Source organism: Rhinatrema bivittatum, chromosome 12 (assembly GCF_901001135.1).
Source record: "Rhinatrema bivittatum chromosome 12, aRhiBiv1.1, whole genome shotgun sequence".
In the NCBI taxonomy this organism is placed as follows: Eukaryota; Metazoa; Chordata; class Amphibia; order Gymnophiona; family Rhinatrematidae; genus Rhinatrema; species Rhinatrema bivittatum.
The window spans coordinates 66,144,519-66,166,665 of NC_042626.1; the positions used below are offsets into that span (position 1 = coordinate 66,144,519).

Sequence of the window (22,147 nt, forward strand, 5' to 3'; positions counted from 1 at the left end):
GGAAGTGCCGAGGTAGGCAAGACGCATCCAAGCATGGGCGGACAGGCTAAGCAGCGGAGCCCCGACTTCTGCTGAATGTGAACACACCAGGAGGGACACAACAATGCAATGCTGGTCTCTGGGATAGCCCTCCAGCCACTCAATAGACCTTTCGGGCCTGCCACCTGGGAACAGCAGATGCGACAGGATTGACAGATCGAGGACAGGCAATGGTACTAGAACTTGGAACAAGATGGAACTCAGAGACTTCAACAAGACGAGGATGCTTGAACTTGGATTGAGGATGCTCAGATGCAGACTCGAGATAGTCAGACAAGGACTCAGGATACTTTGAGACTTAGAGGCAGTGCCCCTCAGGGCGCACTACCCAGCCGACATGGGCTGGTCACGGACCACCCTGTCCCACTGCGCGCCCTACACAGCCTGAAGAGGCTGGTAACGGATTACATGGAGAGCGGGGCATGCGCAGGACTGAGGCTCAGGACGAAGGAGGGAATCCAGGCAGTACCCAAAAAAGGATCCAGATGGAAGAGGACTCCTGGATCGATATTTATTTATTTATAACTTTTTTTATACCGAAGTTCAGGTAACAGAATTACTTATCACTCCGGTTTCCATTATAACAAGTAGAAAACAATGACAACATATGTCTTACAATGAACAAGGGAGTGAACAACTTGGATAATATAACATAACTAGGAACAGTAGCAGTATGCACTATTAGAGCGAAACTAGAGCATGGGGAAGGAAATTTGCTAATGGGGGGGGAGGGGGAAGGAAGGTTGTTCGTGGAGGTGGGGGGGAGGATGGAGAAATGTCTTATTGATGAGTAAAAACATGAGCATAGGTTCTGGACATCAACAGTATGAAAACAGTCTATGGGAGCTGTGGAAGACTGAGTAAGTTAAGGGAATGCTTGACTGAATAGCCATGTCTTGAGTCTTTTTTTGAACGTGTTGGGGCAATGTATCAGCCTTAGCTCCGGAGGAAGCAGATTCCACTGTTTGGGGCCTGCTATGGATCGAGCTCTTTTACTTAAAGATGTTTTCATGGGAGGTGCATATAGAGTTCCTCTTTGTGCTAATCTTAGCGGTTGGGAAGACGTGTGAAGCTGAAGAGGGATTCTGAGGTCCAGTGGAGTGTTGTTGAATATGGCGTTGTGGGCGATTGATAGAAGTTTAAACAGGATTTGAGATTTGACTGGGAGTCAGTGGAGCTTCTTTAGAATTGGTGTTATATGATCTCTTTTGTTGGATTTAGTGAGACACCTTGCTGTAGCGTTCTGTAACAGTTGAAGAGGCTTTAGGGTGTAGACTGGGAGACCGTGAAGCAGTGAATTACAGTAGTCCATTTTCGAGAAGATGATGGATTGTAACACTGACCTGAAATCGTGAAAATGAAGGAGGGGGTCGAAGCCTTTTTAGAACTTGGAGTTTGTAGTAGCACTCTAACTGTAGTGTTGATGAAATCAGAAAAGCTCAGATGGTTATCCATGACCACCCCAAGGTTTCTGACCCGTGGGGAGAGAACTGGGAGCAGCGTAAGGTGAGAGCTATTCAATGGAAGGGTGCCATCTTGAGTGATCAGGAGGAATTCTGTCTTGTCAGTGTTGAGTATCAGGTTAAGGTTAGACAGGAGTTTGTTAATGGAGAGGAGGCAGTACGGTCTTTTGAAATGATTCGGTGATAGGAATAAGGATTTGGACATCATCTGCATATAAGTAATGGGTTAACTTTAGATTGGAAAGGAGATGACAAAGCGGGAGGAAATAGATATTGAATAACGTAGGGGATAGCGAAGAGCCTTGAGAGACCCCTAATGTGGAACTGAACGGTGGTGACTCTTTGCTATTGATCTTAACTTTGTAGTACCTGTTCTGGAGGAAAGATTTGAACCAGTTTAGAGCTTTGTTTATGATGCCGATCTCGGATAGTCTTTCAATGAGATAATCATGGTTGACTGTGTCAAAGGCGGCCGAAAGATCAAGGAGGATGAGCAAGCAGGGATGTTTGTTTTCTAGATTCATGAGAATGTTGTCTGACAGAGATAAAAGAAGAGTTTCGGTATTGCGGGATTTGCGAAAGCCTAATTGAGCCGGGGAGAGGATGTTGTTATTTTCAAGAAATTCAGAGAGCTGTTTGTTGACTATTCTTTCCAGGATTTATGGATATGGATATGTCTAAATCCAGGATATGGATTTAGTCCCAGGAAGCAGAACCGGTGCAGATTCTTGGTAGCGGAAGAAACCACAGCCTTCCAAGGGCTAGGCCTGAATGTAATACTATAAAAGACGTTCTCTCTCCCTCTTTTTATACAGAGCTAGAACAGGCAACAAAATCTCCTTTATTACTTTTTCAAAATGTTTTTCAAATTCATAAGAATTATCATCCTCATAATTCACAGGTGTTATTGTCTGTCCTGTGCTGGAGTAGAGTTCAGCTCTTTTAATGTTTCCTCCAAGCGCAGCCATGTTAAATTTCAGCTCAAACTCCAGGGCTGCTGATGGTGAGCCTTTACCAGTCACCTCATTGGGTTTGAGAATTCTTAAAATGCACTGGCAATCACTCTCAGGAGGCTTAAAGAGGATAATGTCCCTGGCCGTCATACACCGGTAAACTTTATGCTCCCTGACATGGATAAAGGACAAGTTCTTTGCTGTAATATCTTTTATAGGCAGCCACTTTTTAATGTCAGGGAAAAACATGTCAGGAAACAGCTGAACTTGCTTCTGATGGAGAGCAGGCTGTCCACATGCACCCCCCCTTTTATCATCTTGTAAGGAGGAAGCATAGCCAGAATCTTCTAATGAGTGGCCAGGTTGCAACAGGACAGAGTCCCCCTCATCCTCGGCCTCCACCACCCTCCCATCTTGTGTGGAGGCTCCTGTTTCATCAATTTCCATTAGAGCAGGTGTAGAGGGGAGCTCGTGTTGCTTTGCCAGACCCGTGCTCTGCTCAGCTGCCCTCTTTCCTCTGGAGCCCTTTCCAGTTTTCATTTGAGATTCACTGAAGAGAAGCATCAAAACATCTTTATGCAAAGTGTCAACTGCACTGATGCTGGCTAGCAGCGACGAAAGATTTTTTAGTTTTATCTTTAACTTGTTCCCTGATGCAGATGATATGGAATAGGATTTCTTCAGCTGCAGCAACGCCAAATCCTTTTCCAGTTTTTCCAAGCAGGCTGGAGTCAGCCGCACTTTCAGCTTCTGAACTAAGGTTTCCAGATGCTGCTCGGCGCAGTCCTCCAGCTCCGACAAGGTGTACGTACCTGCAGAGGAACCACACGTGTTCGATTTAAGAAAAGTGATCCTGCAAAATAAAGATACAACCAGAGGGACTGCTACAAGCAGACATTATTGTCTGACACTCCCCAGACCATTTCCTCCCTGGTCCTGCCTCCCTCCCTCCCATGCTTTTGCAACTATTTCAGCTAATGTTTTTCCACCCTTCGCTCCTGGCACTTTAGCAGTAAATTATAGACAACAAAAAAAAATAAATAAAAACCCCACAGAAATCCAGTAGAAAAAAAAACAAAACACACCCCCACACAACTCCCTTTCTCCCTCTACTGATTTTCTTGGTTCTAATTAATTTCTGGGGAAAATAAAACCAGAAAACAATGGTCCCCCTCTACAGGCCAGTGTCTGCTTTTCTCCAAGAAGCATACTGCTGCTCATTATGTTTTTTATCTTATCACAGATGCTATAGTTTGTGCAAGATACTGCAGCGGACTGTGACTTAAATTTTCAAAATACTTTTACTAAAGAATCTACTACTTTCTGTCAATGTTTACATTTCAGTCTGAATAGCTGGGTTGGGGCCTTTGCAGGACCCCCTGCGCCTGTGTGATCCCATTGAGCAGTTTACTGATGTCCCTGGCCCCTTCTCCTTCAGCACGGTGAAGCTATACATAAACACGGGCCGGGCCCATACCTGGATTTAATTCCAGCTCACTGGATTCAGATCGTTTTCGTTTCTTTGGGGCAGAGTCGCTGTCATCACTTCTGCCTTCTTCTGCCAGGGGTCCTGAATCAGACAAGGGTGCTTTAGTTAAATGCACAGCACCTTTCAGGGAAAGCTCAACTGAATATATATAATTTTGCAACTCTTGAAAAGACAGCAAAGAGGCAGCCAGAGTATTCCCTCTACCCAATGCGTGGCAGCTCAGGCCATGCCTGTAGTCCTTCGCTACCCTTTGCCCATGCAGCAGCCAGCTCCAGCCTGGACATGTATGTCCATATACACCCACACTAGCATAAATAGTGTGGTAGGAGCAAGGAGAGCTCAATTCTTTCTGGTTCTTCATCCACTGCTAGCACAGGTTTGTATTTCAGTCATTTTTCCACCCTCAAGGGGTTTCTGCCCTTCTCAACCACCCATAATTATGGCGGTAGTAGCAATATGGAAAGCCGCAGAGATGAGCACAATGACTGATGCTAAGCAGAACTGGATATGCAGTTTTATCCAGCCAATCAGTGAAGGTGGAGGTCGCTATTTTGCAGAGTCCTCCACAAATTATGCATTTGCATGCAACACAGTAAAGGCTAAAAACTGAAATGTGAATGATCCAATAGTGAGCCCTAACATAACCCATGTGGAATCCAGCTGATCCACAGCCTTTTAAAAAGGTGCTGGTTGACATTACTAGAGTACATGAGGGGGGTCAGTCCATGCAGAGGAGTCTTAGAGATAAAGGAATTGGCATGGAGCAGCCACTGCTCTTTTCTCCTACAGAGAGATGAATCAGTTACAGGCTCAAGGCTAGATTCAGTGGGTAGAGGACAGGCCAGGGCAATAAGCCCAGCTCTGTGCTGCTCTACTTTTCATCACATGACCTTGAACTTAACCTCCTTTCCCATGGATTTTATAAATGTACGAGTACAGGGAGGTTGTCTGAAACCCAAAGATCATCTTCTACAGCGCTGGGTACACTAATGACACCACAAAAAAAAATAAAGAAGTTTACCATCTTTAAAAAGTTCTTTATATTGTTGTTCACTTATTGTAGTTTTCATAGCATCATGAAAAGCAGTGCATGCTAAATTTCCCTTTTTCTTCACAGTGGCAGTGACAATCCTTACGAAATCACTGTCTGTCTTTTCTTTATATATCACCTCTGCCTCTGCAGATGTGATGATTTGTTTTGCCTGTAACATGTCAAGAATAGTTTTGCACGCTGGCTTGGTCAGATGCTTGATGACAGTAGGACTATTTCTTTCCAGCCATTTGACAGAGGTTGGTACTGACGGCATGGCTAGAGGAAAGGGAAAAGGGAAAAGGGAAAAGGAAAAAAGAAAAGCAATTAGAAAATAAAGACAATGCTTCTCTCATCGATTTTTCAATCATTTTATTTCTTTATTGCAAATTTACACAGCAACACAAGGCAGACCTCATTCAAGCATCACAGTAGTCCCAACTGGAACACACAAAGGGCCCCCTTTCCCCCCTAGAGCAAATCTTTGTTCGCCCAGTGTCCTCCTGCTCCTTGAAAATGGCCTTAAACGGATGAGGAAATTGTACATGATATCCCCAAACATTGAAAGATGGGACCGATTTGGGCTGGAGGAACTGCAGGAAATTTGGGCGCTTGTCTTGGTAGGTGGTGGGAATGACCAGACGTGTGGAAAAATAATTAGAGTCAGAGCTGGACGGAGAGGGATAGATTTGCTGACTTTCAAATTGGCTATTTGGGCAGAAATTATGACAAGAAAAGCAGAGCATATTTCATTACTGGTGGTTCCTCACCAGGTGCGCTGGCTTGTTTTAGCAGGTTAGAAGTCTAAAAAATAAGAAACAAAAGTATGTGAAAATAATTTAATGAAACCAAAAGGCAAGTGGCTTCATAAGTCACCCTTTTCCAGAAAGGACCCATGGAGGTTTACAGCACACATTACAGCTAAAATACAATAAAAAGCAGTCTTCATGGGAGGACCCCAAGATGGCCGCCACGTGAGGAAAGCTGTTAGAGTGCTCACCACTAGATTACCTTTTTTATTTTTCGATTTCCTGTTTTCAAAATGCCTCATACCAGAAGGAAGGCTAAATTGAGAGGGATTATTATTTCGAGCTCCCCTCTCTGGAACCATATTTGGCCCCAAATTGAGGGCTTTTTCCACAGCAATTCAGACAGCAACGCCAGGAGCTTTGGTCACTGTGGAGAAATGAACATCGCCTCCTTTGACCGCCGACATCTCACCCAGTGCTCTGAACACACCTTCCCCACCCTACCACAAGCCTCCCGGGTAACCCTGTCCCTGCAACAACCTCCTCTGAGATAGGGCGAGGGGTGTCTGGAGAAGAGCAATGGCGAGAGGCTTTAATTGAGGCTCAGGTGACTACAGCTGCCAAGTAGTACTATGCCCGGGAGTCGGGACAGTAATGTGGGCCAAGGACCCTTGGAGTGGCGGACCCCTCGGATGATGTTTTTCCATCTACAAGAGGTATGGAGCCTGATTTAGACACAACTTTGGGTGGAGGTGATGCTTCCATCAAGGTTCTGGATTTTGGACACACTGTACAGTGCCCCTCTGAAATCATGCTGGATGGAATAGGGGCTGTTCTCAAGTCTTTAGAGTCTTCAATTGCTGCATTATCTCAAGTTACTTTGGATACTAAGCATCAGGTAATGGCTACTGTTAACTTGATTTCCTCTTTATCCCTAAATTGGATGGTATTGAGACATGGCTTTCAGTTGAGAAGACAAATCCTGGTTCAATCTGATTTGGTAAATAACAAAAAACTGTTAAACATAGAAAATGTATTGAGATCCCATAACTTAAGAATACTGAATTTCTCTGTGATAAATCTGATTTGCCCTCTGGGTCTCTTTAAAACATATGTTTCCCAGGTGTTAAAGATGCCAGATTCTGCAATGCCTGTGATAACGAAGGTATACATCTACCCCAAGCCTCTGAGCTGATGTGTCTATACAATCACCCCCTTGTGGATCTTTCAGGGATCCTTGCAATATCGCAAGAGACTGAGTTAGAAAAGCACTTTTGGTTTCCTTCACCTTTCTTTTGGACAGGAACAATCTCTTCAGATTCTTCTTTCCTAATAGACTGTCTCTTCTATGGATAAAAGGCCTTGGAGTAACTAGACCTTACTAAAAGCACCAAAAAACTTGCAGAAAAAAAAGCCAAAAAAACTTTTTCTATCTATGCGTCTGGATGTGCTTCAAAGAGGGGCATAGTTCACTCTTCGATATCTATCAAAATGTTGTTAGATATAATTTACATTTTGATGTCTTTTTCAAGCCTTTACAACTCCGAACGTTTTTAGATGTGCACACCTAGGGGCACCCTTAGCTGGTTGGGTATAAGAAAATAACTGTTGTGACCTTTGCTCTGCCCTTTTTGTGTAATGCTTCCTTGATTGCTAATTTGCTCGTTTTTGAGTCCTCCCCTTTTCCTTTATTGTAGTGCATGTTTATTTGGAAGCTGAAATATTGTATTAGGGATACCTGTTTTTTCACTATTATTTTTGTACAAAATTTTTTTTCTTGTATTTGGAAAATTTTTTGAAAATAAAAAAATTTAAGGAAAAAACCCATCCTCATGATCTTCCAGAGAGGCATTAACCGGACATCAGGGGTGTGTGAGGGGCAGTCTTCTTCCTGTAAGCTGCACTTTAAATTCTTGCAACACCTGCCCTTGAATTCTTTATTAATAAACTTATAAATTGCTTATACACCATGGAGTATTTTATGATTAATATTGTACCCTAACAATTAGTACATCCCATAAAATATTACCAATGACAGAAAAGTGAATTAGTACAAGATATAAAACCTTAAATATCAGATAAAACAATACATCTATTACCCAGTGGCCAGGCCAAAGGGCAGTGTCCGGAATTGATAATGGCGGCCTAGAACCGCAAAGCATAGGAAACGATGTTCTTGCTGGATTGGAATATGAAGGTAGGCCTCTGAAAGGTCCAGGGAGGTTAAGAACTCTCCTGGTTGTAAGGCCATTATCAATGAGCGCAGATTTTCCATGCGGAAATTAATCACTCGTAGAGGTTGGTTGACTCTTAAGGTCCAGGATGGAATAAAAGGAACCTCTTGGGCATGAAGTAGATGGAATAGTGCTCCATATTTTCCTGGGGTGCAGGTACTGGATTATAGCCCTCATCCTGAGGAGCCTTAACAGGGTAGCCTCCACTCACTGCTTCTTGTGCTGGGAGTGGCAGTTACTAGCTTAAAGACTGCTGGGCATACTGGATGGACCATGCTGCCATTTTAATGTTTCAGTGTTATCTTCCCAAAAGTAGAGACAGGAGGAAATTGGCTTCAGGGGAAGCTGAAGGAGCTCCATCTTGGCCATGTTGAGTTTAAGGTTGTGGTGGGATATCCAGATGACAGTGTCAAACAAGCAGGCCGAGATTTAGGACTGGATTCCTGATAATCTTTGGTGTAAAGGGGTAGATCTGGGAATCATCAGCAGAAAGATGATACTGAAAGTTGTGGGAGGAGATCAGAGCAGCAAAGGAACTAGTATACAGAGAGAAGAGAAGGCAGCCCAGGCCAGGACCCTGAGGTACACCAATTGATAATGGGATGGCCGTTCCAGAAGCTTTGCCTGAGGACACACTAAAAGTGTAATGGGGGAAGGTAAGAAGGGAACCAAGACAAGATGGAGTCCCAAAATGCAAGTGAGGACAGTAGCAAGGTATAGGTGGTGACTAACAGTATGAAAAGCAAAGGATAGGTCAAAGAGGATAACAATTAAGTAAAGGCCTTTGGCATGGGCTGTTTCTGTGGAATAGAGAAGGAGAGTTATATGTAGGTACTGGAGGTGTTTTCCTGTTCCCAGAGGATTTACAGTCTAAGGGGAAGATAAAAAAGCTGAACAATGCATGTACACAAATTCAGTGTACAGTTTCTTAATGCACAAGATACATATTTTAACTTCCAATGCAGAAGACTAATGGTATGCTAATGCATCAGGAATTTTAAAACGTGCACAATGAGAAGGTTTACTGCCCAGCAAAACATGATTTATGTGGATAAAATGAGTTATGCACACATCATATTTTGTATGGAAAATGTGCTTTTTGTGCATGAAGCATGTTCTCTGTGCCTAAAATAGCAAGTACGGGTCCTGACACCGGACCTCCAGCTTCCACCTGTAGACCAACTCTGGAAACTTTATTCCACCTCAGACTAAACAGTGTAGAATTCCACAAGAAACATGAGAAAGGGAGAGGAGCTGGAGAAGCATAAGATTAGAGGAGCAGTGATGTGCACAAATGGGGTGAAAGTTGCCTTGGAGGGCCAAGATTAGGATTCATATCCCCAGCTGAGAGTAGGGAGAGTAGGAAAATACAGAAAGAGGTGGAGGTGTGACAAGGACGAGATGCTGTCAGGGAGCATGGAGATGGCTTGATAAGAGGAAAAACACTTTGATTGGACAATGCAGAAGACAGAATGGCAGGTGAGGCAGAGTGCAGAGAATAGGGACAGCAGACAGTGTTTGCAGCAGGGAATAAACCTGGTGACAATTAGTATCAGGGAGAGAAGATGAGTGGAAGTACAGGAAAGAGAAGTCTATTGACCTGAGGTAATGCTGTGGCATGTGCCTCCTGGCCAGCTGATGGAAGCCCAAGCAGGTGATGGTAACCTCTGGAATCAACCACTGCAGCAGCTGTGAGAAGCATGGATGTGCAACCTCCTGGAGTTCCTGGCCAGCTGCTTGAGGAGTGCAGGGCGACAGCAGCCCAGGCCTGAGGTGGGTTGTGGTTACTTCTGAGTCAGCTGGGAGGAGTATGCAGACTAACTGACCTCCCTAGTCCCGGTAGCTGCATTTCACCACTCTGACTATTTAAGGTTGTGCATGTCCCAAGAAATTACAATAAATGTGGATACAATGGTTAAAGCAGAAACACAAAATAAAATTAATACATCATAGTGGCTATTTCCTACTTGACAGGGATGGGACAGATATGACTTTTCCTGTGCTCTAAAGAAGAAAGTCAGAGGCTTACTTTCTCTGCCAGACCCAATCTGTAATGCGTCAAACTGGTCTTGATTAAAAGATCACTAGAGAAACAAATAGGTGGATCTGCTGAGCTTAAAATTCTCTCAGGAAGTTTATTTCAAGTATCCCTTAACTTGAGGCATCCCCTGCCTTATCTCCTGTTAAATCATCCATCTTAAGTACTGTACTGCAATCTCTCTCAGATGCTACCATATTAGAAAGGACAAAATGGGAGAAACTCACCAGTAAGTCCTCTTCACATTAAAGAACTTCAAGAGGGTTGTATGTCCAGACTAAGCTCTGATCTCCACCCCCAGCTATAAAAGAAGGCGACACGGGCCTGTCCCGTGTCGCTGCCGGTAACTCAGGAGCGAGCGCGGGAGGCGGTGAGCTGGGGCGGGATAAGTAGGGTTGGGGGTGGAGCATAGTGGAGGGTACCAATGGGGAGGCAGCAAATTCGAATGCTGCTTCGCCATTGGTACAACGTCAGGAATAAATAGGGAAGCGAGCGGCGGAGCTCGGCAGTTGGGAACCAGGCAGAGGAGCAAGCAGAGGTTTGTGTTTCCCACCCTCCCTCCCTGGGATGTAATGTTATTGGTTGTTTGGTTGTGCTTGTCGCAGTGGTGGCGGTAAACCCGAGCCATATGGTGGATTGTATATTTGTAATTGTGATTGACTGTTCGGGGGGGGGGGGGGAGGAATGCCCGTGTAGCTTGGGGCTGCTACACGGGAAGGCCTAACGAGCAAGGGGGGGGCCGATGCTCAGGCCGCAAGCTTACCCTCGCTGGTGACGCGGCGGGGTGAGTGGGGGAAAGGGGGACAAAACGGCAGCTTATCACCGGGACGAGGTGTACGCGAATGGGGGGCTACGGCGGAGGAAGGGGAAGTTGGGGTATTTGGAATGTTGTTAAGAGGTTGGCTCGGGTTAAGTTTAATAAACTGCGGCCTTTGTTATCACCATAAAGATGTATGTTTGTATTATTTGGGAAAAGGGGAGGGGTAGACATGGGAGGAGACGGACGCAAGTCTCGGATCCTGGGTTATAAGTAAAACCAACAAGATCGATTAACATCAGGCACTAAGGGACCCACTCTGGAATACCCTCTCTGTTCTGCAATGATAGATAAGATCAAACAAACCCAGAACAAAAACAATGGGCCTGAAGAAGCGGGATAGAAACAGAGGCTCATATTGCACACCTGTTGCAATTGTGGGTGCCCGCTGCAATTGAGGTCTATGGATGCACAATTCTCCCCAGGCCCCAGGATACTCCCCCCCCCCCCCCCCCAATTTAAATACTGGATCAGGCGGGGATGTGGCTGCGTGTACATTAGGAAAAAAAGGAGCTCAATATGAGCACCCATTTTCAGGGCATGTCTTACTGCATCGGCCCCCTTGGGTGTCCATCCTCGTTTGTGCAATTAACCTCACGTCGTGGTTGCCTGCAGGGGGAGGGAGGTCATTTGACCTGTCTGGGATTTTAATGACAAATTGGAATATACAATTTCCCGTGGATTTTTTTTTATTTATTGCTCCTCTACATGTTCTACAGATCTTCATGCCCCGTTTCATACTCTTATGTTCTACCAGCAGCAGGATCAATCCCCAATGGGACTGCGCCCCCCCCAAACAGAAAGCACCGGGACTGGGTCTCCTTGGGCGAGGGTGTTATATGCTCCGGCGCAATCAACCATTCAGCCCCGCAGAGTTTGTCTTCTTTCCTCCCCCCTTTTCCTGTCTTCATCACCACCCAGGCCCCAGAGCGCACCGAGAAGGCGGCGAGGAGGGCTTTCGGCAGCAAAGCAGGAAGTGAAGCCCGGCCAAGGCGCCGGCAGGACAAAGCTCCTGCTGCTACAGCTCAGGCCTGGGTCCCAACCCGTGCCCGTCCGCTGCCCTCAGCCCCCAAGGAACACGAACACGGGGGGGGGGGGGGGGGGGGGGGCAGATTCTTCCCGGGACATTTACAGGGAAGCGGCGGGAGCCGGGTGCATGCACGAACCTGAGAGCAGTCGCATAAACTTAAACAAATAATGCAAATTTACCCCCCGAAATGCAAGAAGAGCGCTCTTCTCCGAGAGCAACCCGCAGCTTCTGTAACGCGCAGCCGCTGCCCCTGCAGCTTTTATACTGCGCGCCTCACCTGGCGGGACGTACAGGGGCAGACAAGCTCCGCCCCGCTCTCTCCTGTAGTCTCCACCTCCTCCTCGTCTCTCTCTTAAACTGCAGAGAAAGCTTCAGCGAAAGCCCTGCCACGTGGCAGGCATTAGACAGACAAAATCCGGAACTAATATATGGCTTGCTTTCCCACCTCTGTAAATATGTAACTAAAGTGTTTGCATTAGTACCTGCATGTAACCCGCTTTGAAGTGGCAGATTTGCAGAATATAAATACAAATAAACATTTCAATTTTTGTATATATACCTTTGCAGTGTAAATCCCCTTTCCTCACGGTGGGATGGGGGCACTATATGTGTTTCTCTGGGGCAGGCTCACACTTTTTTTTTTTTAATACGGATTTATAATTTCTGCAGAAGCAACATAGCCAGGGTCTAGTGTTGTCCTATTTATCTGTTCCATCCCTTCTAAGATTTTATAAATTTCAATTATGTCCCATCTGTTATCTCTTTTCCAAGCTAAAGAGCCCTAATCGGTTTAGTCTGTCTCCAAAAGGGACTTTTCCCATCCCCTTTTTTCATTTTTATTCCCTTCTCTGTACCTTTTCTAGTTCTGCTCTGTGTTTTTTGAGATGGGGAGACCAGAACTGCACCTACTACTCAAGGTGTGGTCACACCATGGTTCTATACAAAGGCATTATGATATTCTCAGTTTTATCTTTGATTCCTTTCCAAATAATTCATAACATACTATTTGCCTTTTTGACCACCGCCACACACTGAGCTGAGGATTTCAGTGTATTGTCCACAAGGACTCATAAGGTCCATTTCCTGGGTGGGGACTCCTAACACTGAACCCATCATCGTATACCTGTGGTTGAGATTATTTCTCCCTACATGCATTACTTCGCACTTGTCCACATTAAATTGCATCTGCAATTTAGAAGGCCAGTGTCCTAGTCTCACAAGGTCCTTCTGCAGTTCTTCACAATCCGCTGCTGTTTTAACAACTTCAAACAATATTTTGTCATCTGAAAATTTGGTCACCTTAATCATCATTCCTTTCTCCAGATTATTTATGAATATGCTAATATTGACCCCTGGGGTACTCCACTGACAACCTTTCTCCATTTGGAAAACATCATTTAGTCCAACCCTCTGTTTCTTGTCTTTTATCGTTACCAGTTCACAATAGGATACTGCCTCTGATCTAATGAACTCTCAATTTCCTGAGGAGTCTCTCATGAGGGACTTTGCTAAATGCCTTCTGAAAATTCAGATATACTATATTTACCTGCTTACCTTTGTCTGCATGTTTAATTTACACCCTCAAAAAACCCTAGTAAATTGGTAAGGCAAGACTTCCCTTTGCAAAAAACATGTTGACTCTCCCCCATTAAACCATGTCTATTTATGTGATCAGTAATTTTGTTTTTAAGAAAAAACTTCATTTTGCCTGGTACAAACATCTGGCTTAGCAGTCTATAATTTCCCGGATCATCCCTGGAGCCCTTTTTAAAAATTGGGGTAACACTGGCCACCTTCCAGTCTTCTGGTACCATGGCTGTTTTAAATAATTGTTGAGAACGGCCTCGAAAGGCCTTGCATTCTGTTGAGAACGGGGTGTTTAGTGTGCCCTTGGGCCTCAGCCCGGACCCAGAACTTCAGGGCCAAGCCAAGGGTTGACGGTGGCTCCGCATGGCTGACAGTCTTACCCTCTGCCAGGCCGGCAAGCTCCCAAGGCCAACATCCAGGGATGTTGGAAGTTGAATGGTCCTCCGACCATTCCGAGCCCTTTCGGACCTGCTGCGAACAGCATGGAGCAGCAGGCCTGGCCTGAGGTTGAGGGCAGACGGCCTTGACACGAAGACATGACAATGATTGATGCAACGGCATCTAGACGTAGACACTGGGTTGATGCAACGGCATCCTTGGATGAAGACACATGGCTGATGCGACGGCATCACGGACATGACGAAGACACTGGGTTGATGCGACGGCATCCATGACGAAGACACTTGGCTGATGCAACGGCATCCAAGACAAAGACACTGGGTTGATGCAACGGCATCCAAGACGAAGACACTGGGTTGATGCAATGGCATCCATGACGAAGACACTGGGATGATGCGACGGCATCACGGACATGACGAGGAACTTGACATCCAAATAGGCAAGACATAAGGCATGGACATTGGCACTGTCTCTCAAGGCGCCCTACTCAGGCCACCCGTGGGACTGAGTCGCAGACCACCCTGTCCCACTACACGCCCTATACAGGCCAGGCAGGCTGGTCACGGACCACGAGGAGAACGGGACAGCGCAGGGAAGATCCAAGACATGACGGCTCGAGAGCGCAGGACACCAATCCACCTGTGGGCCACTCCAACCCGGGAAAGACGTCGTCCGAAGGAGTCCGGCCAACAGGACCAGAAGGCTCAGGAGCATTGAAGACGAAGACGCAGGAACAGGACATCAAAGAAGCAGGAACAACAGGAGCCAAAGATCAAGACAAGACATCAAAACATGGACCAGGACCTCAGGTGAAACACCAAGACATGAAGACGTGGTAGAAGGCAGACGAGACGAGGAGCTCCACGACGACAGAAGACCTTACAAGGCTCTGGCAGGCGGGAGCCTCCAGAGGGAAGTCACCACGATGCAAGGCGAAGAACAGACTGACGAAGCAGCCCTTTATAGGGCTAGAGCAGGAAGTCCAATAACAGGTGGGGCCAGCACACTTCCTCTGCCTGGCCCTTTAAATCTTGAGGAGAGGTGCGCACCGGCGCCTAAGGGAAGCAGGAAGCTGTGCAGGACAGAGGACAGCAGCCTGCACCGATGCACAAGGCAGGACCGAGTCTGGACGCAGGCTCCGACGTTGGCAGCGGCTCCAGCTGCTGCAGGAGGCCCCGGGGGCGGTTCCAGCCGCTAGGGATGTGAATCATTTTTTGACGATTTAAAATATCGTCCGATATATTTTAAATCGTCAAAAATCGTTAGAGCCGCGATACAATAACAATTCCCCCGATTTATCGTCAAAAAATCGTAAATCGGGGGAAGGGGAAGGGGGAGGGCGAAAAAACCGGCACACTAAAAAAACCCTAAAACCCACCTCGACCCTTTAAAATAAATCCCCCACCCTCCCGAACCCCCCCAAAATGCCTTAAATTACCTGGGGTCCAGAGGAAGGGTCCCGCTGTGATCTTCCACTCTCGGACCTCCGGTGCTTGTAGAAATGTCTACTAAACTGAGACTTCCGTAACACAGCCGGCGCCATTTTGCGCAAAATGGTGGCGCAAAATGGCGCCGGCCATAGACAACACGATTCGACTGCAGGAGGTCGTTCCGGACCCCCGCTGGACTTTTGGCAAGTCTTGTGGGGGTCAGGAGGCCCCCCCAAGCTGGCCAAAAGTCCCTGGGGGTCCAGCGGGGGTCCGGGAGCGATCTCCTGCCGCGAATCGTTTTTCCGTTCAGAAAATGGCGCCGGCTGTGTTACGGAAGTCTCAGTTTAGTAGACACTTGGGCCAACCTGCAGGAGACTGGGAAAGATGGTCACTGTCTCTAGTATGGGGAAGGCTGGGAGGCAGATGTACAAGCTGGACGTAGAGGTGCTCTTCACCCTAGAAGCTGGTACTCCCCCGGGAGGAGCCCGTAGGGGCCCGGCCGCTGGGACTTAGGCGGTAGTGGATCAGGACTGGGAACTGGAACCAGACTAGGACAGTAGGTCAGTACTGTAACGGGGCTCGGGTTCTGGAACCAGGCAGGAACTGTAGCAAGACTCGGGTACTGGAATCATACAGGAACTGTAGCAAGTAAACAGGAATCAAACAGGTACTGTAGCTGGCAAGCAGAAACCAAGCAGGTACTGTAGCTGGCAGGCAGGAACCAAGCAGGTACTGTAGCAGGCAAGCAGGAACGGAGCGATTAGCAAGGCAGGTCGCTCCGGGGCACAACGCAACAGGAAACCAGGATGTAAGCCCGTTGCAAGGCAAAGACTGAGTGACCGCGGCCGGTTTATCAAGGCCGTGGCGTCTGACGTCAGGAATTGGGTGGAGTCACCACTGGCGGGAAATGGCCTAGAAAAGCGCCCGAGTGGCGCACGCGCGCGCCTAGAGACAGGGCGTCTATGGAAGGCTTCCCAGCGGTGCGGCCCTCGCCGCAAAGCCACCGAACAGGCCACGAACTAGGCCAGCGAAAGCGGGGACAGGTCCGGAAGCACGGAGGTAAGGGTCTGGTTGCGGCACTCGCGGCCAGAACCGCAACAGTTGTTTTGAAATATTATATGTTTTTAGTATTATGATTATGTATTAATTTTATTTCTTGATTTTATTGTTTGATGCTTGAAAAAGGGTGATGGTTCTGTTTTTTCATTGTTGCACAGCATATGTATCTGGCTTCTTGTGGTTTCCAGTTCAGTTTTTGTCTGCGTGTTTGTATTTCCACTTTATGGTTGCTCTATTCTGTATTTGGTGAGGCTCTGTTTATCTTCTGCATGTGTGACTGTGGTGAGCTATTCACCTAATAGGAAGTGTATTAGCGTTTTAGGGCTTTCGTAGAGTCAAACCCTCACATAATACATGTTACGATAGGCCTAATACCATATGGGTTCCAAGTGGATTTCTTGCAGGGTTTTCTGGCTGGCATCACAGCAGTGCATATCAATATAATGTAAGGGATATTTTTACCTCAGAATACTGTACTTTAATATTTTTTATGTAATATGTTGTTTTAGATGCATAACTCTTGTGTGTTGATTGGGCCAGGGTAGGGGCAATGTGTAAGGCAATAAGGTTCGCCTAGGGCACCTAATACCCTCAGCCATGGGCTCTGGGATGTGTGTGTGTCAGTTTTTAAAGTTTGTATCTCTGGAGGGAGCTGGACATTTTTTTTTGGTGAGCCTGGGACACACAAAGAATGAATGGGGGGGGGGGGGGGCTGGTAGCACAGTAATTGTTCGCACAGGGCAGCAAAAAAGCTAGCACCAGCCTTGCCCCTTTCATTTGCCCTCTCAATCCCCAACTCCTCCACTTTCTCTTCCCTCCCCTCTGTCTCACACACACCCTTTCTCTCTCTCATGCCCACATGCCCTTTACACAGGCTCCCTCCCTCTGTTTTGCGCAGACACATACTCTCAAATAGGCTTCTTCTCTGTCTTGCACACACACTTCCTTACATATTCCCTTTTTCTCTTGCACACACACTCTCACACATGCTCTCACTCTCTCTTGTAAACACAGACACACCCTCCCTCTCTCTCACACGCACACATACACACACATACAGGCTATCTCTCTCTCATACACACACCTACACACAGGCTCCTCTCACAAACGCACTCTCACACACACAATCCTTTTTTCACACATCCCAGCTCCCAATCTCTCACACATACACACATTCCCTCACACACACACACACCCTCATGCACACAGGTTCCATCTCTCACATCAGATTTATTTCTCTCACACACAGGCTTGCTCTCTCTCTCTCACACACACACACACACACACACACACACACTCTACACACAGGTACTCATTCACTCTTACCGGGCCTGTCACATCTTCCTCGTGAGTGGGATGGGCTCTGCTCATGCCAGTTGCGTAGCCAGAAATACATTTTTGAGGAGCCCAAGGTTAACATGGGTGGGCAGTTGACATACAGGTCTAGGCCCTACTAGTTGTACTCTTATTGATAAACAATGCCTTAAAGTGCACCTGACAATGGATTTCTAAGTAGTTTTATCATGAGCGTTGCTTTAAAATATTGTAATTCTATTTCACTCACCAGTATTAAAAATAACTTAATATATATTAATAATTTATTTTATATTTATTGCAATTTCTAAATACACATCATGTAAAAAGTAAACAAAGAACACTTAACAGAAACATCAGTGGGAGCACGGAGAGGAGTTGATCACTTTGCTGGTGGCTGAAAGGAATCAGTAAGTTCTGCTTGGGAAATGTTTTAAAAGTATTGGGGAGAAGTAAACATTGGGGTATATTATTTAGTGTGTTTGTGCTTTAAATAGTCAGTAAGGCAGATAATAAGCAGAAGTTAGTGTGTTTATTTTTTAAATAGACAGTAAGGCGGCTAATAAACACAGAAGTTAGTGTGTTTGTTTTTCCTAACCCTCCCAGCCCTCTCCCACCTAGCTCATCCTTTAATTTATAGGCAGGTGCCACTTTCACACTATGAAAAAATAATAATCAGCCTTTTAACTTCACTTCGTGAATTCCCCACACCTTATTGAGAGTTTGATCATTCCCCTGTAGGCCACACTATTAGTGAATACACTAATACATTTAAAGGACGTTAATTAGAGACATTCCTACTCCCAAAGCAACCTACATCTTAACTGGGAACTGAACAAATTTAAGATGAAGGCAGCAAGAGGGAGGCCTCCCAGTCTTTTGCATCAGGTGTCACATGTATGATTTTTTACCCACCGGTGAGAAGTTGTACGTGTGCATCCAATGCAAAGAGCTCCTGGCTCTCAGAGAACGAGTCCGATCTCTGGAGGCTAGAATGGCAGACCTGGAGGAGCTGAGGCAGACAGAGAGGTCTATAGATGAGACCTTCAGGGACATAGTAGCCAAGTCCCAACTTCAGACTGGCAGCCCTGGTGCTGCCTTGGAGGAAGAAGGTCTCATGATCGAAGAGCATCAACCTGGTGCAGCAGGAAAGGATCCTGTAGCAAGGACCTGCTCTCCAGATGGTGCATTGTCCTCTTGCACCAAGGACGTGGTCTCCCAGGGCTACCGCCCAAGAGGGAAGGGTTAGGTCGGCCGTCATAGTTGGTGATTCGATTATTAGGAATGTAGATAGCTGGGTGGCGGGTGGGCATAAGGATCGCCTGGTAACATGCCTACCTGGTGCGAAGGCGGCGGACCTCACGTGTCACCTAGAAAGGATTTTAGACAGTGCTGGGGAGGAGCCGGCTGTCGTGGTACATGTGGGCACCAATGACATAGGAAACTGTGGGAGGGAGTTCTGGAAGCCAAATTTAGGCTCTTAGGTAGAAAGCTGAAATCCAGAAGCTCCAGGGTAGCATTCTCTGAAATGCTCCCTGTTCCACGCGCAGGTCCCCAGAGGCAGGCAGAGCTCCGGAGTCTCAATGCGATGGTGCAAGGAAGAGGGAATTGGCTTCGTAAGGAACTGGGGAACCTTTCGGGGAAGGGGGCGTCTCTTCTGAAGGGATGGGCTCCACCTTAACCAGGGTGGAACCAGACTGCCGGCGTTAACCTTTTAAAAGGAGATAGAGCAGCTTTTAAACTAGAACAAAGGGGAAAGCCAACAGTTGCTCAGCAGCGCATAGTTCGGAGAGAGGTATCTTCAAAGGATACTAATAATGCATTAGAGTTAGGGCATCCCGACTGTGAGGTTCTAATAATAAGAAAAGTAGTCCAAGTGCCTGTAATTAAAAACTCGCCTGAGCTAAAATTTTCCAATTTATCCCTATCAATTAAAAAGCAGAATGAAAATACAAACAAAAAACAAACTTTGAAATGTTTGTATGCTAATGCCAGAAGTCTAAGAAGTAAGATGGGAGAATTAGAATGTATAGCAGTGAATGACGACATAGACTTCATTGGCATCTCAGAGACATAGTGGAAGGAGGCAACCAATGGGACAGTGCTATACCGGGATACAAATTATATCGCAATGACAGAGAGGAACGCCCAGGAGGCGGTGTAGCGCTTTATGTCCGGTATGGCATAGAGTCCAACAGGATAAACATCCTGCATGAGACTAAATGCACAATCGAATCTTTTTGGGTAGAAATCCCTTGTGTGTTGGGGAAAAGTATAGTGATAGGAGTATACTACCATCTACCTGGTCACGAAGGGGAGTCGGACAGTGAAATGCTAAGAGAAATTAGGGAAGCTAACGAAATTGCTATTGCAGTAATAATGGGAGATTTCAATTACCCAATATTGACTGGGTAAATGTATCATCGGGACACGCTAGAGAGATAAAATTCCTGGATGGAATAAATGACAGTTTTATGGAGCAATTGGTTCAGGAACCGATGAGAGAGGGAGCAATTTTAGATCTAATTCTCAGTGGCGAACAGGATTTGGTGAGAGAGGTAACGGTGGTGGGGCCACTTGGCAATAGTGATCATAATATGAAGGGGGACAGTGTGCAAATCCATGGCTCTAGTGCTAAACTTTCAAAAGGGAAACTTTGAGAAAATGAGAAAAATAGAAAAAAAACTGAAAGGAGCAGCTACAAAGGTAAAAAGTATGCAAGAGGCGTGGACATTGTTAAGAAATACCATCCTAGAAGCACAGAAACATAGAAATGACGGAAGAAGAAGTCCGATATCAATCACAACATAAATAACCCAACACCACTGTATTCCAGTGTACCGAACCGTTTAGCAACGATATTTATTTATTTATTTATTTATAGGGTTTATATACCGAAGGTTCCTGTATAAAATACATATCACCCCGGTTTACAAGAAACAAGAACTATCGCTTCATTTAGCGGTTTACATTGAACATTGAACATTGAACATATTAATTAACATTGAACATTGGACATTGAATATAAAACATTGAACATATTAATTAAATTAACGAATTAGTATATATTGCTGACAGTTATAAATAATACCTAATAAATCAATGGTACCATTGATTGTTGATATCGTTGGAAGAAGAAGTCCAACAGGCCCATCCAGTCTGCCCAGCAAGCTTTCACACTTATTTTCTCATACTTATCTGTTACTCCGACCGCTGAGTTTAGGGCTCTTACTGGTAACTTTTTAATTCTAATTTCCTTCCACCCCTGCCATTGATGCAGTGCTGGAGCTGCATCAAACTGAAGTATAAGGCTTAATGTTTGAGGGTAGTAACAGTCTTAAGGAGCAAATTACCCCAATGTTTGTATATTCATACTGTTCAGATCAATGCCTTGTTAGATGTTGTCTGGATGTAAATCCTCTTTTCCTCACTCCCCTCGTGCCTCTGAAGCAGAGAGCCATGCTGGATATGCATTCAAAGTGAAGTATCAGGCTTGATTGGTTTAGGTTAGTTTAGGATAGTAACCCCCTCTACAAGCAAGCTACTCCCACTTTTATTTGTTTAACCAGACTGTGCAATTCAGTCCGTGTTGGTTGTTGACAGTCCAGATGTATTCCACACATTAAGAAAGGTGGAAGGAAGGCAAAACGATTACTGGCACAGTTAAAAGGTGAGGTGAAAGAGGCTATTTTAGCCAAAAGATTTTCATTCAAAAATTGGAAGAAAGATCCAACAGAAGAAAATAGGATAAAGCATAAGTGTTGGCAAGCTAAATGTAATAGCCTTATCAATGTAAGAGAGAATTTGAAAAGAAGTAGGCCATAGAGGCAAAGATTCACAGTAAAAACTTAAAAAATATATATCTGAAGCAGAAAGCCTGCGAGGGAGTCATTTGGACCATTAGATAAGAACATGCCATACTGGATCAGACCAAGGGTCCATCAAGCCCAGCATCCTGTCTCCAACAATGGCCAATCCAGGCCACAAGAACCTGGCAAGTACCCAAAAACTAAGTCTATTTCATGTTACCGTTGCTAGAAATAGCAGTGGCTATTTTCTAAGTCAACTTAATTAATAGCAGGTAATGAACTTCTCCTCCAAGAACTTATCCAATCCTTTTTTAAACACAGCTATACTAACTGCACTAACCACATCCTCTGGCAACAAATTCCAGAGTTTAATTGTGTGTTGAGTGAAAAAGAATTTTCTCTGATTAGTTTTAAATGTTCCACATGCTAACTTCATGGACTGCCCCCTAGTCTTTCTATTATCTGAAAGACTAAAAAACCGATTCACATCTACCCGTTCTAGACCTCTCATGATTTTAAACACCTCTATCATATCCCCCCTCAGCCGTCTCTTCTCCAAGCTGAAAAGTCCTAACCTCTTTAGTCTTTCCTCGTAGGGCAGCTGTTCCATTCCCCTTATGATGATCGAAGGGTTAGAGGGGCACTTAGAGAAGATAAGGCCATCGCGGAAAGATTAAAGATTTCTTTGCTTTGGTGTTTACTGAAGA

At 45.6% G+C, this 22,147-nt stretch overlaps 1 protein-coding gene across 1 annotated transcript; it reads right to left on the minus strand.

The window, feature by feature from the left end:
• Nucleotides 1-1,553: 1,553 nt before the first annotated feature.
• LOC115074546 lies at nucleotides 1,554-12,065 on the minus strand. Its single transcript, XM_029574112.1, has 4 exons — nucleotides 12,022-12,065; nucleotides 4,966-5,253; nucleotides 3,933-4,025; nucleotides 1,554-3,267 (listed from the first exon to the last, which is right to left on the minus strand). Exons 2-4 carry the CDS (start codon nucleotides 5,249-5,251, stop codon nucleotides 2,282-2,284), a joined length of 1,365 nt encoding a protein of 454 aa, XP_029429972.1. The 5' UTR covers nucleotides 5,252-5,253; nucleotides 12,022-12,065; the 3' UTR covers nucleotides 1,554-2,281.
• Between the last annotated feature and the right edge of the window lie 10,082 nt (nucleotides 12,066-22,147).

Excerpts from the sequence above, each read along its gene's own strand:
- LOC115074546 (XM_029574112.1), bottom strand. The coding sequence starts at position 5,251 with ATGCCGTCAGTACCAACCTCTGTCAAATGGCTGGAAAGAAATAGTCCT. Across the intron at positions 4,026-4,965 it reads TAAAGAACTTTTTAAAGATG|GACCCCTGGCAGAAGAAGGC; the intron begins GTAAACTTCTTT and ends TGTCTGATTCAG. Across the intron at positions 3,268-3,932 it reads TGAGCTGGAATTAAATCCAG|GTACGTACACCTTGTCGGAG; the intron begins GTATGGGCCCGG and ends GTTCCTCTGCAG.